The sequence below is a fragment of the Maniola hyperantus genome, chromosome 8 (assembly GCF_902806685.2).
Source record: "Maniola hyperantus chromosome 8, iAphHyp1.2, whole genome shotgun sequence".
NCBI lineage: Eukaryota > Metazoa > Arthropoda > Insecta > Lepidoptera > Nymphalidae > Maniola > Maniola hyperantus.
Genome location: NC_048543.1, coordinates 9,222,998 through 9,237,489, shown reverse-complemented (window position 1 = coordinate 9,237,489; position 14,492 = coordinate 9,222,998). Strand labels below are relative to the sequence as shown.

Below are 14,492 nucleotides of genomic sequence, written 5' to 3'. Positions count from 1 at the left end.
CGTAGGTTGCTAGAAGATGTGCAGGTCCGTCCGAAAGAAATGTCAAAGGGACACCGTAAAATTCATTACCAAAACAGATTTACCATTGTAAAAAAACGTTTATACAGTATCTTAGTCGTTACTACTTTGCATTAGAAGTCAAAATCGTGTATTTATTACATTTCTGTGCTTTGTAGACATCACTGATGCAGGGTGGCAATACTGTCAGAATAAACATGGTGTATTTTACATGCATCGAAGCAACTCCCGTAATGTACTCGCGGTAGGAATATAAATGTAGACGCCTGTTTTGTTCCCCAGCTTGAGTAGAGGATCCCTCCCGAGCAGCAAAATTATATTCTTTGTATATAACGCTTTATGACATCCGCCGTTTACAACTATGCTGTGGCATCTGTTTTAAATATATTGGCGATTTTTACTGCTCATTTTTGGAGCTACTTTTATGTCAGTACCATTAACCATTTAGGTTACATGTTATGTATCTAAGTATTATGACATTTTTTCATAAGTTTTTCATTCTTTTAAACATTTAGCAAGCGCACGCCACGGATTTTTTCCCGACTTAATTCCAATTTTCGTAGGAATCTCAACTTTTTTTAAAATTAAATGAAGCCTATGCTACTACGTTTTGTAATGTCGATTTCAGTGATCGTTAGTCAATTTAAACTTCTGAGATAAACTTTTATAACTATACCCATACTATACCACACTTTGTTTAGGGGCATTATACACGCTCAATATGCGCGATATCTGGAACGTTCTAGTTTTTGTAATGTTTATAATTTATTAAATTCCGGTTTGATTCACCTCGACAGGTAACCAGGTCACGAAGTGGTGCACTAGTATTAAATGAGTCAAATGTTTATGTGATGTGAAAACTTTTAAGCCTTTGTTATATATTTCAGGTCTACCTAATTTAGAAATGTTTAACGAAGATCTGTTATAGCTGTTCCACCCCAATGGCTTTTTGTTTATTTAGCTTCCGGCAGCTTTACCTCTTTATAGGCTCTTCATGGGCGTGTCCTGTTTATATAATTTTAAACGATTTTTATTTATTACTTACACAAATTGTATGTTGAAATTATTCACGTAAGTCTTCATAAAGTATCCATATGAAATAGGGTGCAAGTGTACCTACCCAATTTTATCGACAGAAACATTTTTATTTTATTTTACTGACTAAAAATGTGGACCCTTTAAGTTGTGTTAAGTTAAGGTCTGTGTAACCATTTTTATTACATATTTTTACTGTATTTCCGTCGATGAAGTAAGGGTCTAGTACTATGGTTCCACATGAGTTTTACCCTATTTTATATAAGGTATGTGCACTTCATGAAGATTCAATCCGTATATAACATTTTTAGCACATGACTGTGAATTGTGATCTATGTTATGATATCGTGTACCAACTTCATAATAATTAGGTATATTGCATAAAATAAAATGAAGTCTTGTTTTATGTTGTGCTTGGACTTCATGTAATCACTTACACTGCTGGGATTTCAGGTTTGGTAAATGAGTTCTTGCCAAGGGACAATGAAACTTTACACATGGCATGGCATACACGTGCCAAAAACCAAATATACCTATGTAATCAATATGTTAGGGACATTATCACGGGAGCTATATTCACTACATAATGAGGCAATTAATAAGTTAATGTTCTGTTAATGGGCGTATTAGACACATAGGTAGTAGGTAGGTAGGCACGTGAAGTTATTATGTATTCATGTTAAGCTACTCGATTACCTAAAAGAGTAAAATCCCTCCGTACTAATAGGGTAATTTAAATGTGTTACCTATAAAACGAACATAAGGTCGAATCATCGATTGCAAAGCTTTTTTTTAAACGTATTCCTTAGAATAGGGAATTTATATTCCAAGCGTAATAAATTTTTCCAAAGTTAAACAAGTAACGTTTCAATGACTATTAATGAAGTGGATAAAATCGTTATTTTATCAAGTTATGTATGTTTCTGAAATGATGAATAAAGTCAGTAGGTATGAGTAATATCAAAGAATGACCATTCTTAACTGTGTTAATTAGCTTGTGATGTCAGAAAGTGTAACATTTGAATGATTAAGTACAAGAAGCAGTCTGAACTCTGAAGGCACAGATAGAGAAGGAAAAGTTTATTTTGATATTATGAATCATTGTCTGAAGACGCCAGCTCACACACAGTTCATGCTAAGCGAAACCATAACAGATTCCTTGTTAGTTGTTATAATAAGTAACAACATACACTAACTTAATTTATTAAATAACATCTAGGTACATTGAGTTTCTGAGTAATACATCTATCACGCTATTTAGTCAAACGACTCGTAAAAACAATAATCTTTCATGAGGATCATTTAGCTTTACGGATATTACTATAGTACGTGACAGATCGAGATGGCAATCGGGGTGGGAACTCCCCGCATACCCACACAGCCTTCGCGCTAACCCGGTGCGGGACAGCGCGGGTGACGTGCGCGTGTGCGGGGCGTCCTCCCGCCTCATACCCGGATTGCCATCTCAGCCTGTCGCGAACTATAGGTGCATGTATTTTTTAGTTAGTAAAAGCTTTGCCTCGAGCGATATCAAATAAGCTTTTAGTTAGTAGTTTTTGGTAATCTGTTAGTAGTTTCTGGCACAAAAGAAACTTAGACTAACGTTTTTTATTTTGCACAACAAACTATTTTTACGTCAAATCACGAATAATTTGAGATTTATCCTTTCTATGTGGTTTACCCTCGTAGCTTTCGTTTTCGTTTTAATTCACCATTAACTACTCACTTACCTACTTGAATTTCAAAAAGCGTTATCCTATTTTGAAATAAATTATTTGACTATTGACTATTTGGTTTAGAGGAAGCAGCCAGCGTGCGTTAAATAACATTTTTTTTAAATAAATGATTTTGCCTACTATTGACTATTTGTTTTTCAAATAACCAGCGTTTTGGTCCAAACTAATTGCTATTTTCCGAACGTAAAATATAGTTTCCAGTGAAACGTAATATTAGCTAACTTACTAGGTAGTTGATAGAGTACAACAGATGTTTTCACTCTTAAATCGTAAACGATTGCGGTTTCAGTTATCGGAAGTATTTTACAATAATAAACAGTGGTCGAACCAATACTATTTACGTTAGGGAAAGCAATAGATCAAAAAGCACCTGACATACTGAAGACGCAGTAGGAAACTGCAATCTTTCAGCCGGTACATCAAAGACAACGGGCGTTGAACTGAAAACGGACAGAGCGCGCCCATTTGATCACGTGGTTTCTTTCTTATATTCAGTGTGCAGTTAGAATTTTCAGACAGATACATATTAATCACTAGCTGACCCGCCCCGGCGTCGCTCGGGTGGAGTATTTCGGACTGGGAGTGTCATCGTGAAGCCGTTGCTTGATACCTAAAATATCAATTCACTATCAGAAATTCTAAAATCCCCACGATTTAGGACTTTAGTACTTTGCAGCATCAGGATTGAGGAGGAGGAGGATCCGAAGTTCAATGATGTAGCCTATGCTTGGTAGGTACCTAAATTAATTTTGCATCATCCGCAGTTACTGAAACACTATAGTTTAGGAGTGCTGTACCCTACATCATCAGGGTTGAGGAGTTAGGACTTGAAGTCTGAGAATAAAGTCGTTGCTTGGTACCTACAATTTGAATTCACTATGAACACTTCCTGAATCTTGATAACTCAGGCGGGCAGTAACCCTGCAGCATCAGGATTAAGGAGTTGAATCCAGAATTTTTTATGTGACCACCACGAAAACTTTCTTTGTTGATTTAAAAAAAAATTGCAAATCGGTCCAGAAACCTCCTAAAAATCGATGTAGAAAAAAGAACCACCTCCTTTTTGACAGTCGGTTAAAAACCGATGACCTTGAAATATTTACGGAACAATCTTTAAAATATCCCCTTTCTAACAAAAAAAGAATGAATGAAATCGGACTACGCGTTGATGAATTACAAGTCAGTATACATTTTAACTTTCATCCCCTCTCCTACGGGAACCATGCTGAATTTCGGGATAAAAAGTATCCTATATTCTTCCTCATATTATGACCTCAAATCGTACCAAGTTTCATTGGAATCCATTCAGTAGTTTCAGCGTGATGCGCGGCCGTGATACAGACAGACAGACAGACAGACAGACAGACAGACAGATAGACAGACAGACAGACAGACAAAAATGAAAAAAAATACAGGTTTGGGTTCAGTATCGATTATAGAGTGCCCTCGAAATTTTTTTTTCAAAATATCTTCAATGTACAGAATTTGACCTGTTACAGTTTTATTATAAGTATTGATTTGATGAATCAGTACCCTTATTATAAATGCGAAACTGTGTTTGTTTGTTGGTTTATTGGTTTGTCCTTCAATCACGTCGCAACGGTGCAACGGATTGACGTGATTTTTTGCGTTGGTATACATAAAGACCTGGAGAGTGAAAGGCTACTTTTTATCACGGAAAATCAGAGTTCCCACGGGATTTTTAAGAACCTAATTCCACTCGGACGAAGTCGCGGGCATCAGCTAGTCAAATATAATCAAGAATAATGGATTTTAATAAAGTTTAAAGCGAATTCTTTGAGTTCATTGGATTTCTTGGAATTTTCCGGATCGTTGAAACTTTCTCGTGTACCTACCCTCGATCTTTATTAAAAATCCCAAATATTTTATTTACATAGGTAAAACAAAGGAATCTCTCAAAGGAAAAACCTTCACTTTGATGGAGGAAAATAGCTTTAGGTACTGAATAATAATTAATCAACACAAAACAACAAAACGTTCTTTCTATTATGTATATCTTTTTGTTTTTCTGTATCTTTTTTGCTATGTAGTGTACAAAAACAATATTAACTTTTCCTTCGTCTCGTCTTCGTTGAATTCGTTCTACGTAGAGCCCGTACACTAGGTACCTAACTTTTACACTTTTATATAGTCAATAAGCCCATAAACCAATTTTCTATCAACATTATAATAATAATAATAATAATTGAAACTTTAGCAATTAACCTCAATGCAATAAAGAATAAAAGGTTTTCAATAAACGCAACCGCGATCCTGTTATAAGTAAGTACCTAGGGTATGTACCTACCTACATAACCTTTTATATCCGAGCGTTATACCGCTGCATCTAATCGCCCATAGTTATTCCAAGCCACACTGATAGACGTTTGTCTATTTAGGAAGCGGATATTACATTTAGTTGGGTCTTCATTTGGCGGCAGAGGTGGGTAAATATAAATCCGTATGAGTTTCCGGCGCGCGCGATGCATAGCATATTTTGTAAGCACCCGATGCGTATGCAGTGCTGGATGCAATAAAAACATTAACGGCCAATGTGTTTTCGTTTCGCTCTGCTCTCGGAAGAAATGTGTTTTTGGGGCGGACTGACGGTTTTTTTCACATTTACCTACTTATTTTAGGAATACGTATTTCTAAACCTTCATAGGATTTTAATGCTTGATGGCGGAGTACTGAAAGATATTTTAATTAAATATCTACCTAACTACTCACCAGCTTGGTAATGTGATGCCTGTAATACTTTAGGATTATGACCTATAAAGAGAATTCCAGACGCTCATTAGGCTCATGTTATTCATATCATTTCAAGAGTTGAGGAATTCGTTAAGAGATTGTATTATTAATTATTTAGATGCAAGAAAGTAGGTTATATTTTGAAGATGCCCTCTCGACTTAAATTTGGACCTATATTATAATTAGGTATGTGTACAGTTGTGGTTGAATAAGCAATGCAATAATCAATCTTTCATGTCTAATTTTACATTAATGTCTGCCTTAAATTGTATTAATTGATTTCAAGTGGCATTAAGGATAAACGGTCTAATGGCAAGACAAGGGCTAAAGAGCGGGCGGTCAGGTTACGGGATCATGATGCATCTGTAGCGGCGCAGATGTCGTTAGATCTAAATTGCGCGTTGCAGATTCAAAACCATGTTGGTTATATTTTTGAAGATATAGAGTGATTCAGAAGTAGAGAGGTACGAAGGACATTTACTCGGTTTACTCGAAGAACATGAGAGTAGTGGAATTATTTAGGTAAATCATTCGGTTGTAGCTACAAATAAGAGCTGGCTAACAAACCAAAGGTTCAGAAGAAAACGTATCACAAATAAATCCATACAAAATCAAGACGAATCACAATTTAAAACGTCCAGAACAACAATTAAAACTAACAAACTGAACAACATGAAATACGCATCAGCCAGTAAAAACAAGAAAGAATCTCTGTTCCAGTTAAACTTCAAAGCGTAGCCACACGCGCACAATGCCCGTAAAGTTATGTGTGGTGCTTTATGATGACCCGTGAACTTCGATCCAGCCAACGACCTAACTTGATATCGAGTGAACGACATCGTTCATGCCTTGATTATCCCTTGACAACTTCCTCTCATCGTGAGGCATTTATTTTACTTGGATTGATCATCTTTAAATCTGGGATACGCAAAAGGAATAACTAACGCCAGGGCCTTGTACAGAACGTAAATGGTCAGTAACTAAAACAATAAGAATAACAAAACATCGGACCCCAGAAATTATCTAGAATTGCTACTAGAAAAAAAAGAAAAACTACGACAGAACTGCAAATTCTCAGCCAACAATACAAACATCACGTTTAGGTGTATAGTTTTTCTATTACTTCAACCCCAACGCCTAAAACTATAAAGTTCTCGGAACTAATCCGGACCATCTTGTTACGCCTTGAAAAACCCAAACGTTGGCAACCTTTACATGAATTTTTTGTGCCACCATATCAATCTTACTTGATATAAACTATAAAGTTATACGTTTAGGGTACTTCCTTGTTAGATAAGATGTCAACTGTAATAAAGGAGTCGGGAAGACATAGTAGCTACCGATATATTGTTCTTAGAATCAATAATTTCTTCCGGCTATCTTGTGCTCCAAGCGACGCGAACATAATCTGAACATACCTACATATCCATTTTCATTCGTAGGCAGTATTATAGGACTAGGTGTTCCGCAGAGTGCGGTCTTTCCTTTCAACAATAACTTCTAACAATAAAAATTGATGGTGTACATCATAACGGGCAATTCGGGCAATTAAAAGCTCAGCCGGTTGCTTCAACGCAACTTTGTCACTAAGGAATTCATCATTTTATAATACAACTTAATAAGTATGTATGTAATTTTAACTGTTACACAATGTTTTTGTGTACCTAATGGCAAACCTAAAAAATACGGAATCTAAAGGAAAAGGTGACTAACTGACTGATCTATCAACGCACAGCTAAATCCACTGGACGGATCGGGCTGAAATTTTGCATGCAGATAGCTATTATTACGAATGCATCCGCTCAGACAGGATTTTTAAAAATTCAACGCCTGAGGGGTAAAACAGGGGTTCGAATTGAAATTTGTGAAGTCCACGTGGACGAAGTCGCGGGGATAAACTGGTCATATTATAAAAGCAAATACTGAACCCAACAAAGGATTTATGGCGCGGTTTTGTGTTCAGAAGCCTTAATTTAAAAACTTTTGTTACAGAGATGGAAGATATAGCAATTTTGTGGAGTTCTGCGTCACCTGAAAGCGGGCTATGGTCAGATTATCTAGTAGCTAGCTTCGATAAGATTATGTCCCAGCGAGCTAGACATCACTATCGGTAAGTTAATTTAGATCTTTGATCACTAAGCACTTTAATCATATGATACTTTGTTAATCGAAGATTGATGGGATAGTGGCACTTACGATCTCTAGGTATGAGTATTGGATAGGTAGTCTTAATTCTAGCATGTTTTTATTGAAACTGGAAAGCTAGTACGGAATTATCACATTGCGAAAATTGTTTGTAATTATTTGTTGCTGGACTTATTGTTGCGACTGTGGTTTTAGCCAATAGGGAGGGAGTGTCAGTCATCAGCCAAACAGTAGGTGATTGTGATAGATTGAAGCTGCAGTCAAACTTATTGAAATGCTATGCACGTATCAAATCAGTCATTGCTTTTATATTTAATTTATTAATCGAATGGTGGAATAAATATTCATGTTCCTCTTAACATCAGCCTATATTTGATTTATTGTTGGTTGAAAAGGGAATATAAACGAGTAACTAATTAAGCTTGATAGAATACTAATCATTTTCTCGTCGCCATATATCTAGCTGTTAAATAAAAAATTTTTGGACGCGTGGAATACTACAATATGAATACTGCTGAAAGTAATTACTACCGTTTCCTTTCTATTGACTTTAATTTCCTTGTTGCAATTTCCGTTTCTAAATTTCTCATCTCATAAAGTAATCAACTACACGAGTATATTTACCGGACGTTGTCATTTGAGTTTTTGAATTAGTTTGATGAAACAGAAGACTTATTATTGTATTTAATAGGTACTGTAAATATTACAATATACATATTTATAGTATGTCACCTATTTTCGTCTAAAAGTTTATTAATATTGTTTCAGAGTTACACCAATAACTGCGGAGGAACTAATGGCTGCAGACTCCCAGGAGAAATTAGACAAACTTTGCAAAGCTCAATTACAAATAGTGATATTATGCCCCAGCCTCACAACAAAAATGTCCGAATTAAAGAGAGACCTAAATTCTGAGAATTTATTCAAAGTCGATAAAGTGTTAGTCATGCTTCTTGGCGTAGAAAAGAATCATGTTGTTGCTAATAATTGTGAAGGTAGGTCATCTATTTTTATTACTAAATTTTCAGTAAATATTATTTTCATTCGATGTACCTAAAACACACTGGCGACAAGTTCAAGATTCGTTCTTGGACTCAAGTAACTTTGAATATGATAATGTCGCGACTCACGATCAAGGTTGAAATCGCTCTAAAACACTGCCGTACAGTAGCCGACAAGAAATATTGTCGACTACATCGACTTTTACTTTTACAATTAGATTTCGGCTTGGTAGATCATTGTCTCTGTCACTCATACCTATGTGACGTTTTATCGGTCTCAACGACAGAGACAACGCTCTACAAAACCGCTATTTTTTTCTAAAGGTTCTTTCTTTAAATTTTCTGCCGCGTACTGTACTACATTTAGGTATCCTACAGTGGGTGTATAGTGTATTTATGTATTATCAAATATTTTTAGATTATCCAACAATAGATCAATGGCAGATGATGTGTGTCCGAGAAAAGGACACCTCATTCGTGGACACCTTCCTGACGGCCGCCGTTGGTATCCTACGTACTAAAGACTGTAGAGACACAGCTACGGACCGAACCAGCTTCTCTATAGTGCCAAAAAAAGTTAAAATAGTAAGTAAAGTGTACATACATCTAATGTGCTAAGAGCCAGCGCGTGCCAGACCTTCGTTATTTTATAAAAGCTGAAAGTTTCTCTGTGTATTGTTCCCAACACAGGGAGGAACGATCAGCGACTATGAAGTTTGGATCATGGTGGGTTTGGGAGATAACAGGTAAATAAAGGTGTAAAAAAATATTACGTCAGCTTTTATAAAATAACGAAGGTCTGGCACGCGCTGGCTCTTTATAACATAAAAATTATAAATAGGATAGGTACGTTATAAAAACTTTCGTAATATGCCTCTCATATCTTGACAGGGTCAAAGTCGAGTGATAGCGCTTCTCAACGATCCCATTAGAGAAGAAGACAGTATAAAGATAATGGTTGACAAAAAAGGAGAGGTCATTCACATACCTACGTTCAAAAAGAGGAATCCTTATACTTTACAATTTGATATACCAGGTAACTATAAGACAATTTAAAATAAATTCGGCTTCTTTGAAACAATCAAAAGTAATACAAAATGAAAATATAAATCATATATTTTTTAAACATCTTGTGCATGAGCTGATTAAATGAAATGAATAAAAAACATTTAAATAATAGTAAGGTATTAGTAGTGAGTCTACCGATACGCATTAACGTGTTAGTGTGCGTAACAGCAACCGCGTCACGGTCGAAACGCACATTAAAACGGCGTGTACACCCATATACACATAGCCAAACAGACTTCATGAAATAGAACATAGGTATATACTTAGTAATTTTGTTTTTTCAGATTCATGTTTGGAAGTTTCGATGTTAGTTTGGGTGCGAGTTAGCAAGAACGGCCAGTCGTTGGGACGGAGGCAAATCAAGTGCGAGAGTCGACTAAGAGAGTTGGACCAACTGTTGAGAGCTTCTGACCATCCTTTAGAATTTATGTGCCAGGTAAATTCTGTTTTAAATCGTTTTAATAAGGAAAAAGTATTTTTCATACAGAAGTAAAAGTAAAAGTAATCCAGTCTGACTGACTTTGGCCATATAGAACAAAATAATAAAGAAGTTAAAATCTTTCCTGTTTACGTCAGAGGAGCATTAAATCGCGTTGTCGAATAGATTTTTTTGTAATCTAATTCAAAATTGGAGACCCAATCGCAATCAAAACTAATTCTAATTAATCTTACTTTCAGACATTAGGATTTAAGACTACTAGTAAGGAGCAATTAGATAGTTGGATGCTAAACGCTTTCCAGAAAAATATTCCGCCACACTTTAACTTGCTCTCGTCAACGGAGCAGTACAACCCGAAGGCTGACATGTCGAGTGAGTATTTAAACATATCAAAAATTTTATGTTTTACTCATGAGTCTAGTAACACTTTCACTGACCTTTTGTTTCTTTTTGACGAAGAGAAATTCAAAACACCGCGAAATGTTTTCTTAGTTATTGCCTTTGTTTTGTCTGAGACTTTAATTTTTAATATTTTAGTCGCATTGTGTTTCAATCCCAAGCCCCACAGTTCAAGCCAGCAAATTCCGTCGTGAATCAAATCCAAATTAAGAATTCTTGCTAAATATCTAATAAGTATTTTCCAAAGTATTTTAAATACTAAAACTTCCTCTTATTCATAACAGTTTAAGATTGTCTTTAAACTTCCGTTAGCATGTTTTGTTTGACGTTTACTTATTACAAACTAGTTGACGCCCGCGACTTCGTCCGCGTGGAATTAGTTTTTTAGAAATCCCTTGGGAACTCTTTGATTTTCCGGGATAAAATTTCTTTATCTATACTCATGCAAAAAAATCACGTCAATCCGTTGCACCGTTGCGACGTGATTGAAGGACAAACCAACAAACAAACACACTTTCGCATTTATATAAGGGTACGGATAGCGCACGCCAAAAAAGGCAGCACACGTTTAATTACCTACGACTGTTGGTGCCATTTTCTTCTTGAAGTTTGGTTTTTTCCATTCGGAAGTAGTAGAACCTAGTCCCGTAAGACTCGCGAAAATTATTGGACCAGGAAGTGCATTATCTGCCTGGCGTTCAGCATCTTTAGATCTTTCTGTACGTCTCCTATCTCCTAATCTCCTAAAGTTACTAGTCTCTAACTAATCAGTTAGAGACTAGTAACTTTAGGAGATTTTTAGAACGTCAAAAATTTTAAAAATAATAGGGGGATTGTGTGTAGAAAACATAATATGACTTACTCAGAGGTGTTCTGTTGCGTATGTGCAGGCGGAGAAGAGTACCCCACTCTGCTGCACTGGGCGGCGCGCTTCGGGCTGGAGCGCGTGTGCTGGCAGCTGCTGGAGTGCCCGGGCGGCGGCGCGGCCGTGGCGCTGCGCAACGCGCGCCACCGCACGCCGGCCGACCTAGCGCGCGACCACAAGCACCACCGCCTCGCAGATATGCTCGCCGACCATCTCGTATGTAGCACATGTCTCTCCTTATTTAGTACCCCACTCTGCTGCATTGAGTGGCGCACCCTAACAACTTTGTTTCAAGTCATAACATAAAACAATCATAAGTTTAAAGTGGGAAAACATCACAAATCAAGGCGGGAAAAGAACTAGGACAATAGTAATTGATCAGACTTACCTTCTAAAAATATTTTCGTGAGAAAAAAGGAAAGAAAAAAAATGTACAGTACGCGGCCGAAAGTAATGTACATCGACCGATTGATTTAATAGAAGGAGATAGCGTAGAGCACTGTATCTGTCGTTGAGACCGACAAAACGTCATATAGGTATGAGTGACAGGGACAACGCTCTATAAAGCCGAAATGTCATTCTAAAGGCCAATGTACATTACTTTTGGCCGCGTACTGTACTAATACTTTGCAATAATAAAATTTTATTCTTTCAGAAAATCAACGAGTTTTCCAACATGTATTACTATTTGAAAAATATGTCCGACAATGATAAAGAAGATGGTCAGGAGGATGATACGCATCAAGAAGAGCTCTGCATAGTTGAAACCACCGATACCGTAGACTCGCCGGACATTGAAAATATTAAGGATTCAGAAAGCGAAGTCTTAACTGATCCATTCAGCGAAGCTTGCACTCAGAATTTAGAAGAAACTCTAGCCAAGAAAGAAGAGAAAAAACCGAGACCGAATTTGAAACTGCCGAAGGTAAAGGAACAGTTCTATCAAAACGACTTTGCACTACACGCCCAATATGACAACACAGCAGATCGAATCCAACAAGCAATCGAACATGATTATCTTGTACAACCCTCAAATATAAAGGTAGAGAGCCCGAAATTTAGACCAAATAACCTATACGCTAATAGTTCGAGATTGCTACCACAGCAATCGGATATATTCCTTTATTCCCCCACCGAAGAGTCAAAGACTTTTATTATTGACACTCCAACTAGTGATATTAGTCAAGTATATTTAAACGCCAAAGACATCCGTCATAGTGGTAGCGTTAAGTCTGGCAAAGATGCAACGGGACAGGAAGAGTTAGCAGAAATAATTAATGACTTTAAAAATAACGTATTTACTATTTCTGAAGTCGAAAAATTAGTGATGGAGTGGAAAAATAGAAATGAAACGCAGCAATCGCTCAAAGAGAAACAGGAGCAATTGAACAAGATGCGTGAGGAGTATGACAAAATTCAGCAGAAAATAAAAGATAACCTGAAAAGGCCCACACCTTTTGAAAGAGTAAAGAAAATGTTTTCGAAGAGTAAAAGCAAACGTAAGCAGTTATAATCCTATTTTATTATTAAAGAAACTTAACAACTTTACCGTTTTTTAACGATATGCCTTTGTTTTAGACCATGATAACAACACGGGCACAATTGAAAAAAGAAACGGCAATACAAGGCCAAACAGTAGTTTGAGTGACAGTACGTATTTTGAAAAGAAAAATAACTTTTTTGCCGTTTTTGATGTGAATTATTTGATAAGTGTTTTTTTTTATAATAGGCTCATCTTCATCCGGTCGACTAAGTACAGTAAGCGGTGGAAGCGTCGGAGAAACGAACAGCGTTCAATCGGAATTAGATGATAAAGCTAGATCAATAGTGAGTACAGTGTTCGCAATCTCTGAATAAAAATAATGATACTCGAGAGTCTATTGAGTTAGTGCATAAGTTTGTTCGTTATCGTATCTTTCTGAATACAGATGTCAGTTTTCAATTTTCTTTCAATTACCCCAAACTAGGGTTAAATTAAATTTCTAGACAAAGGTAACAATACAGTTTTAAAGAGAGTAAGCACAATTTTAAATAAGTCGTAATAAAAATTATGACACAAAAGCCTAGCTAGTTCGAAAAGCAGACAACATAAAAATACGAACAAAATTATGCACCAAACGACAGTTTTGCTCTCTGTGATGTACCAATATTACAAAACACTCCTTTCTATTACCAAGGGACACAAGAGCTACTATTTCAAATACTACTCGTTTATTTTTAGATATCCGCGAGCACTTTGACAATGAATTCGTGCGACAGCGACAATCGCCTTGACGACTACTTGATCCCACCGCCGCCGCGACCCCTCAACGGATGTCCTCAATTTACCACATTTGGACATCCGAAACACGAAAATAGGTAAATATTGTGACTACTTATGAACTACTGCAATGATCTGATCCAATATTTATTTCGGCAGTTAATTGGAAGTCTGACTTTTTACAATTTCAATAAGTCGTTTAAATTACATTTATATTTATCAAAACCAAATCTTTACAAAAGATAAAAACATACATTGTATTTATGATAGCAATATTTTATTAATAATAATTTGAGGCATAGTTAATGTTTATTATTCTTTTTTCCCCTCCAACTAACGCTGTAAAAATCTGAGTATCTATTCCTGAACAGCTTATGTAAAGTTTCACCATGGCAGCGGAGAAACGCTCATTATGGTTAGTTGTGGTTGTTAGTATAGCATAATGAAATTCTAGTCTTCAAGAATTTTCAAGTTTTAATTTGCGGCTACCGCTCTGGCTATTACTTCAGTAGGGGAAAATGGGAATAGTAATCATTGTGCTTAGTATGAGATTTTAAATTTCACCAACGACGTTGCTAGAATTTGAGCGTCGACACATTTCAATGTTAAAGTAACCGTAAAAATTCAAACCATAATTACCTTGTTTTTAAGATCAAGTTCGTCCATATAATGGGGCCAGCGGTCTAAGTGGAATTGAAATTGAATTCGGTGGTACTGAATTTTTCACTTTAAATCAAACTTTTTAGGTCCATTTTACTCAGACGTTATTGTGTTT

At 36.3% G+C, this 14,492-nt stretch overlaps 1 protein-coding gene across 5 annotated transcripts in view; it reads left to right on the top strand.

The window, feature by feature from the left end:
* The window catches only part of stumps (DBB domain-containing protein stumps), a 35,575-nt gene that overhangs the window by 18,907 nt on the left and 2,176 nt on the right, over positions 1-14,492 (top strand). For all 5 annotated transcript variants that reach the window (XM_034971253.2, XM_034971252.2, XM_069500174.1 and 2 more), the window contains 11 exons: positions 7,533-7,650; positions 8,454-8,680; positions 9,105-9,271; positions 9,578-9,722; positions 10,039-10,190; positions 10,433-10,565; positions 11,483-11,673; positions 12,113-12,956; positions 13,036-13,107; positions 13,187-13,284; positions 13,679-13,815. In XM_034971253.2, coding sequence (XP_034827144.1) covers positions 7,533-7,650; positions 8,454-8,680; positions 9,105-9,271; positions 9,578-9,722; positions 10,039-10,190; positions 10,433-10,565; positions 11,483-11,673; positions 12,113-12,956; positions 13,036-13,107; positions 13,187-13,284; positions 13,679-13,815 — 2,284 coding nt within the window. The remainder of the gene's footprint in view (positions 1-7,532; positions 7,651-8,453; positions 8,681-9,104; positions 9,272-9,577; positions 9,723-10,038; positions 10,191-10,432; positions 10,566-11,482; positions 11,674-12,112; positions 12,957-13,035; positions 13,108-13,186; positions 13,285-13,678; positions 13,816-14,492) is intronic.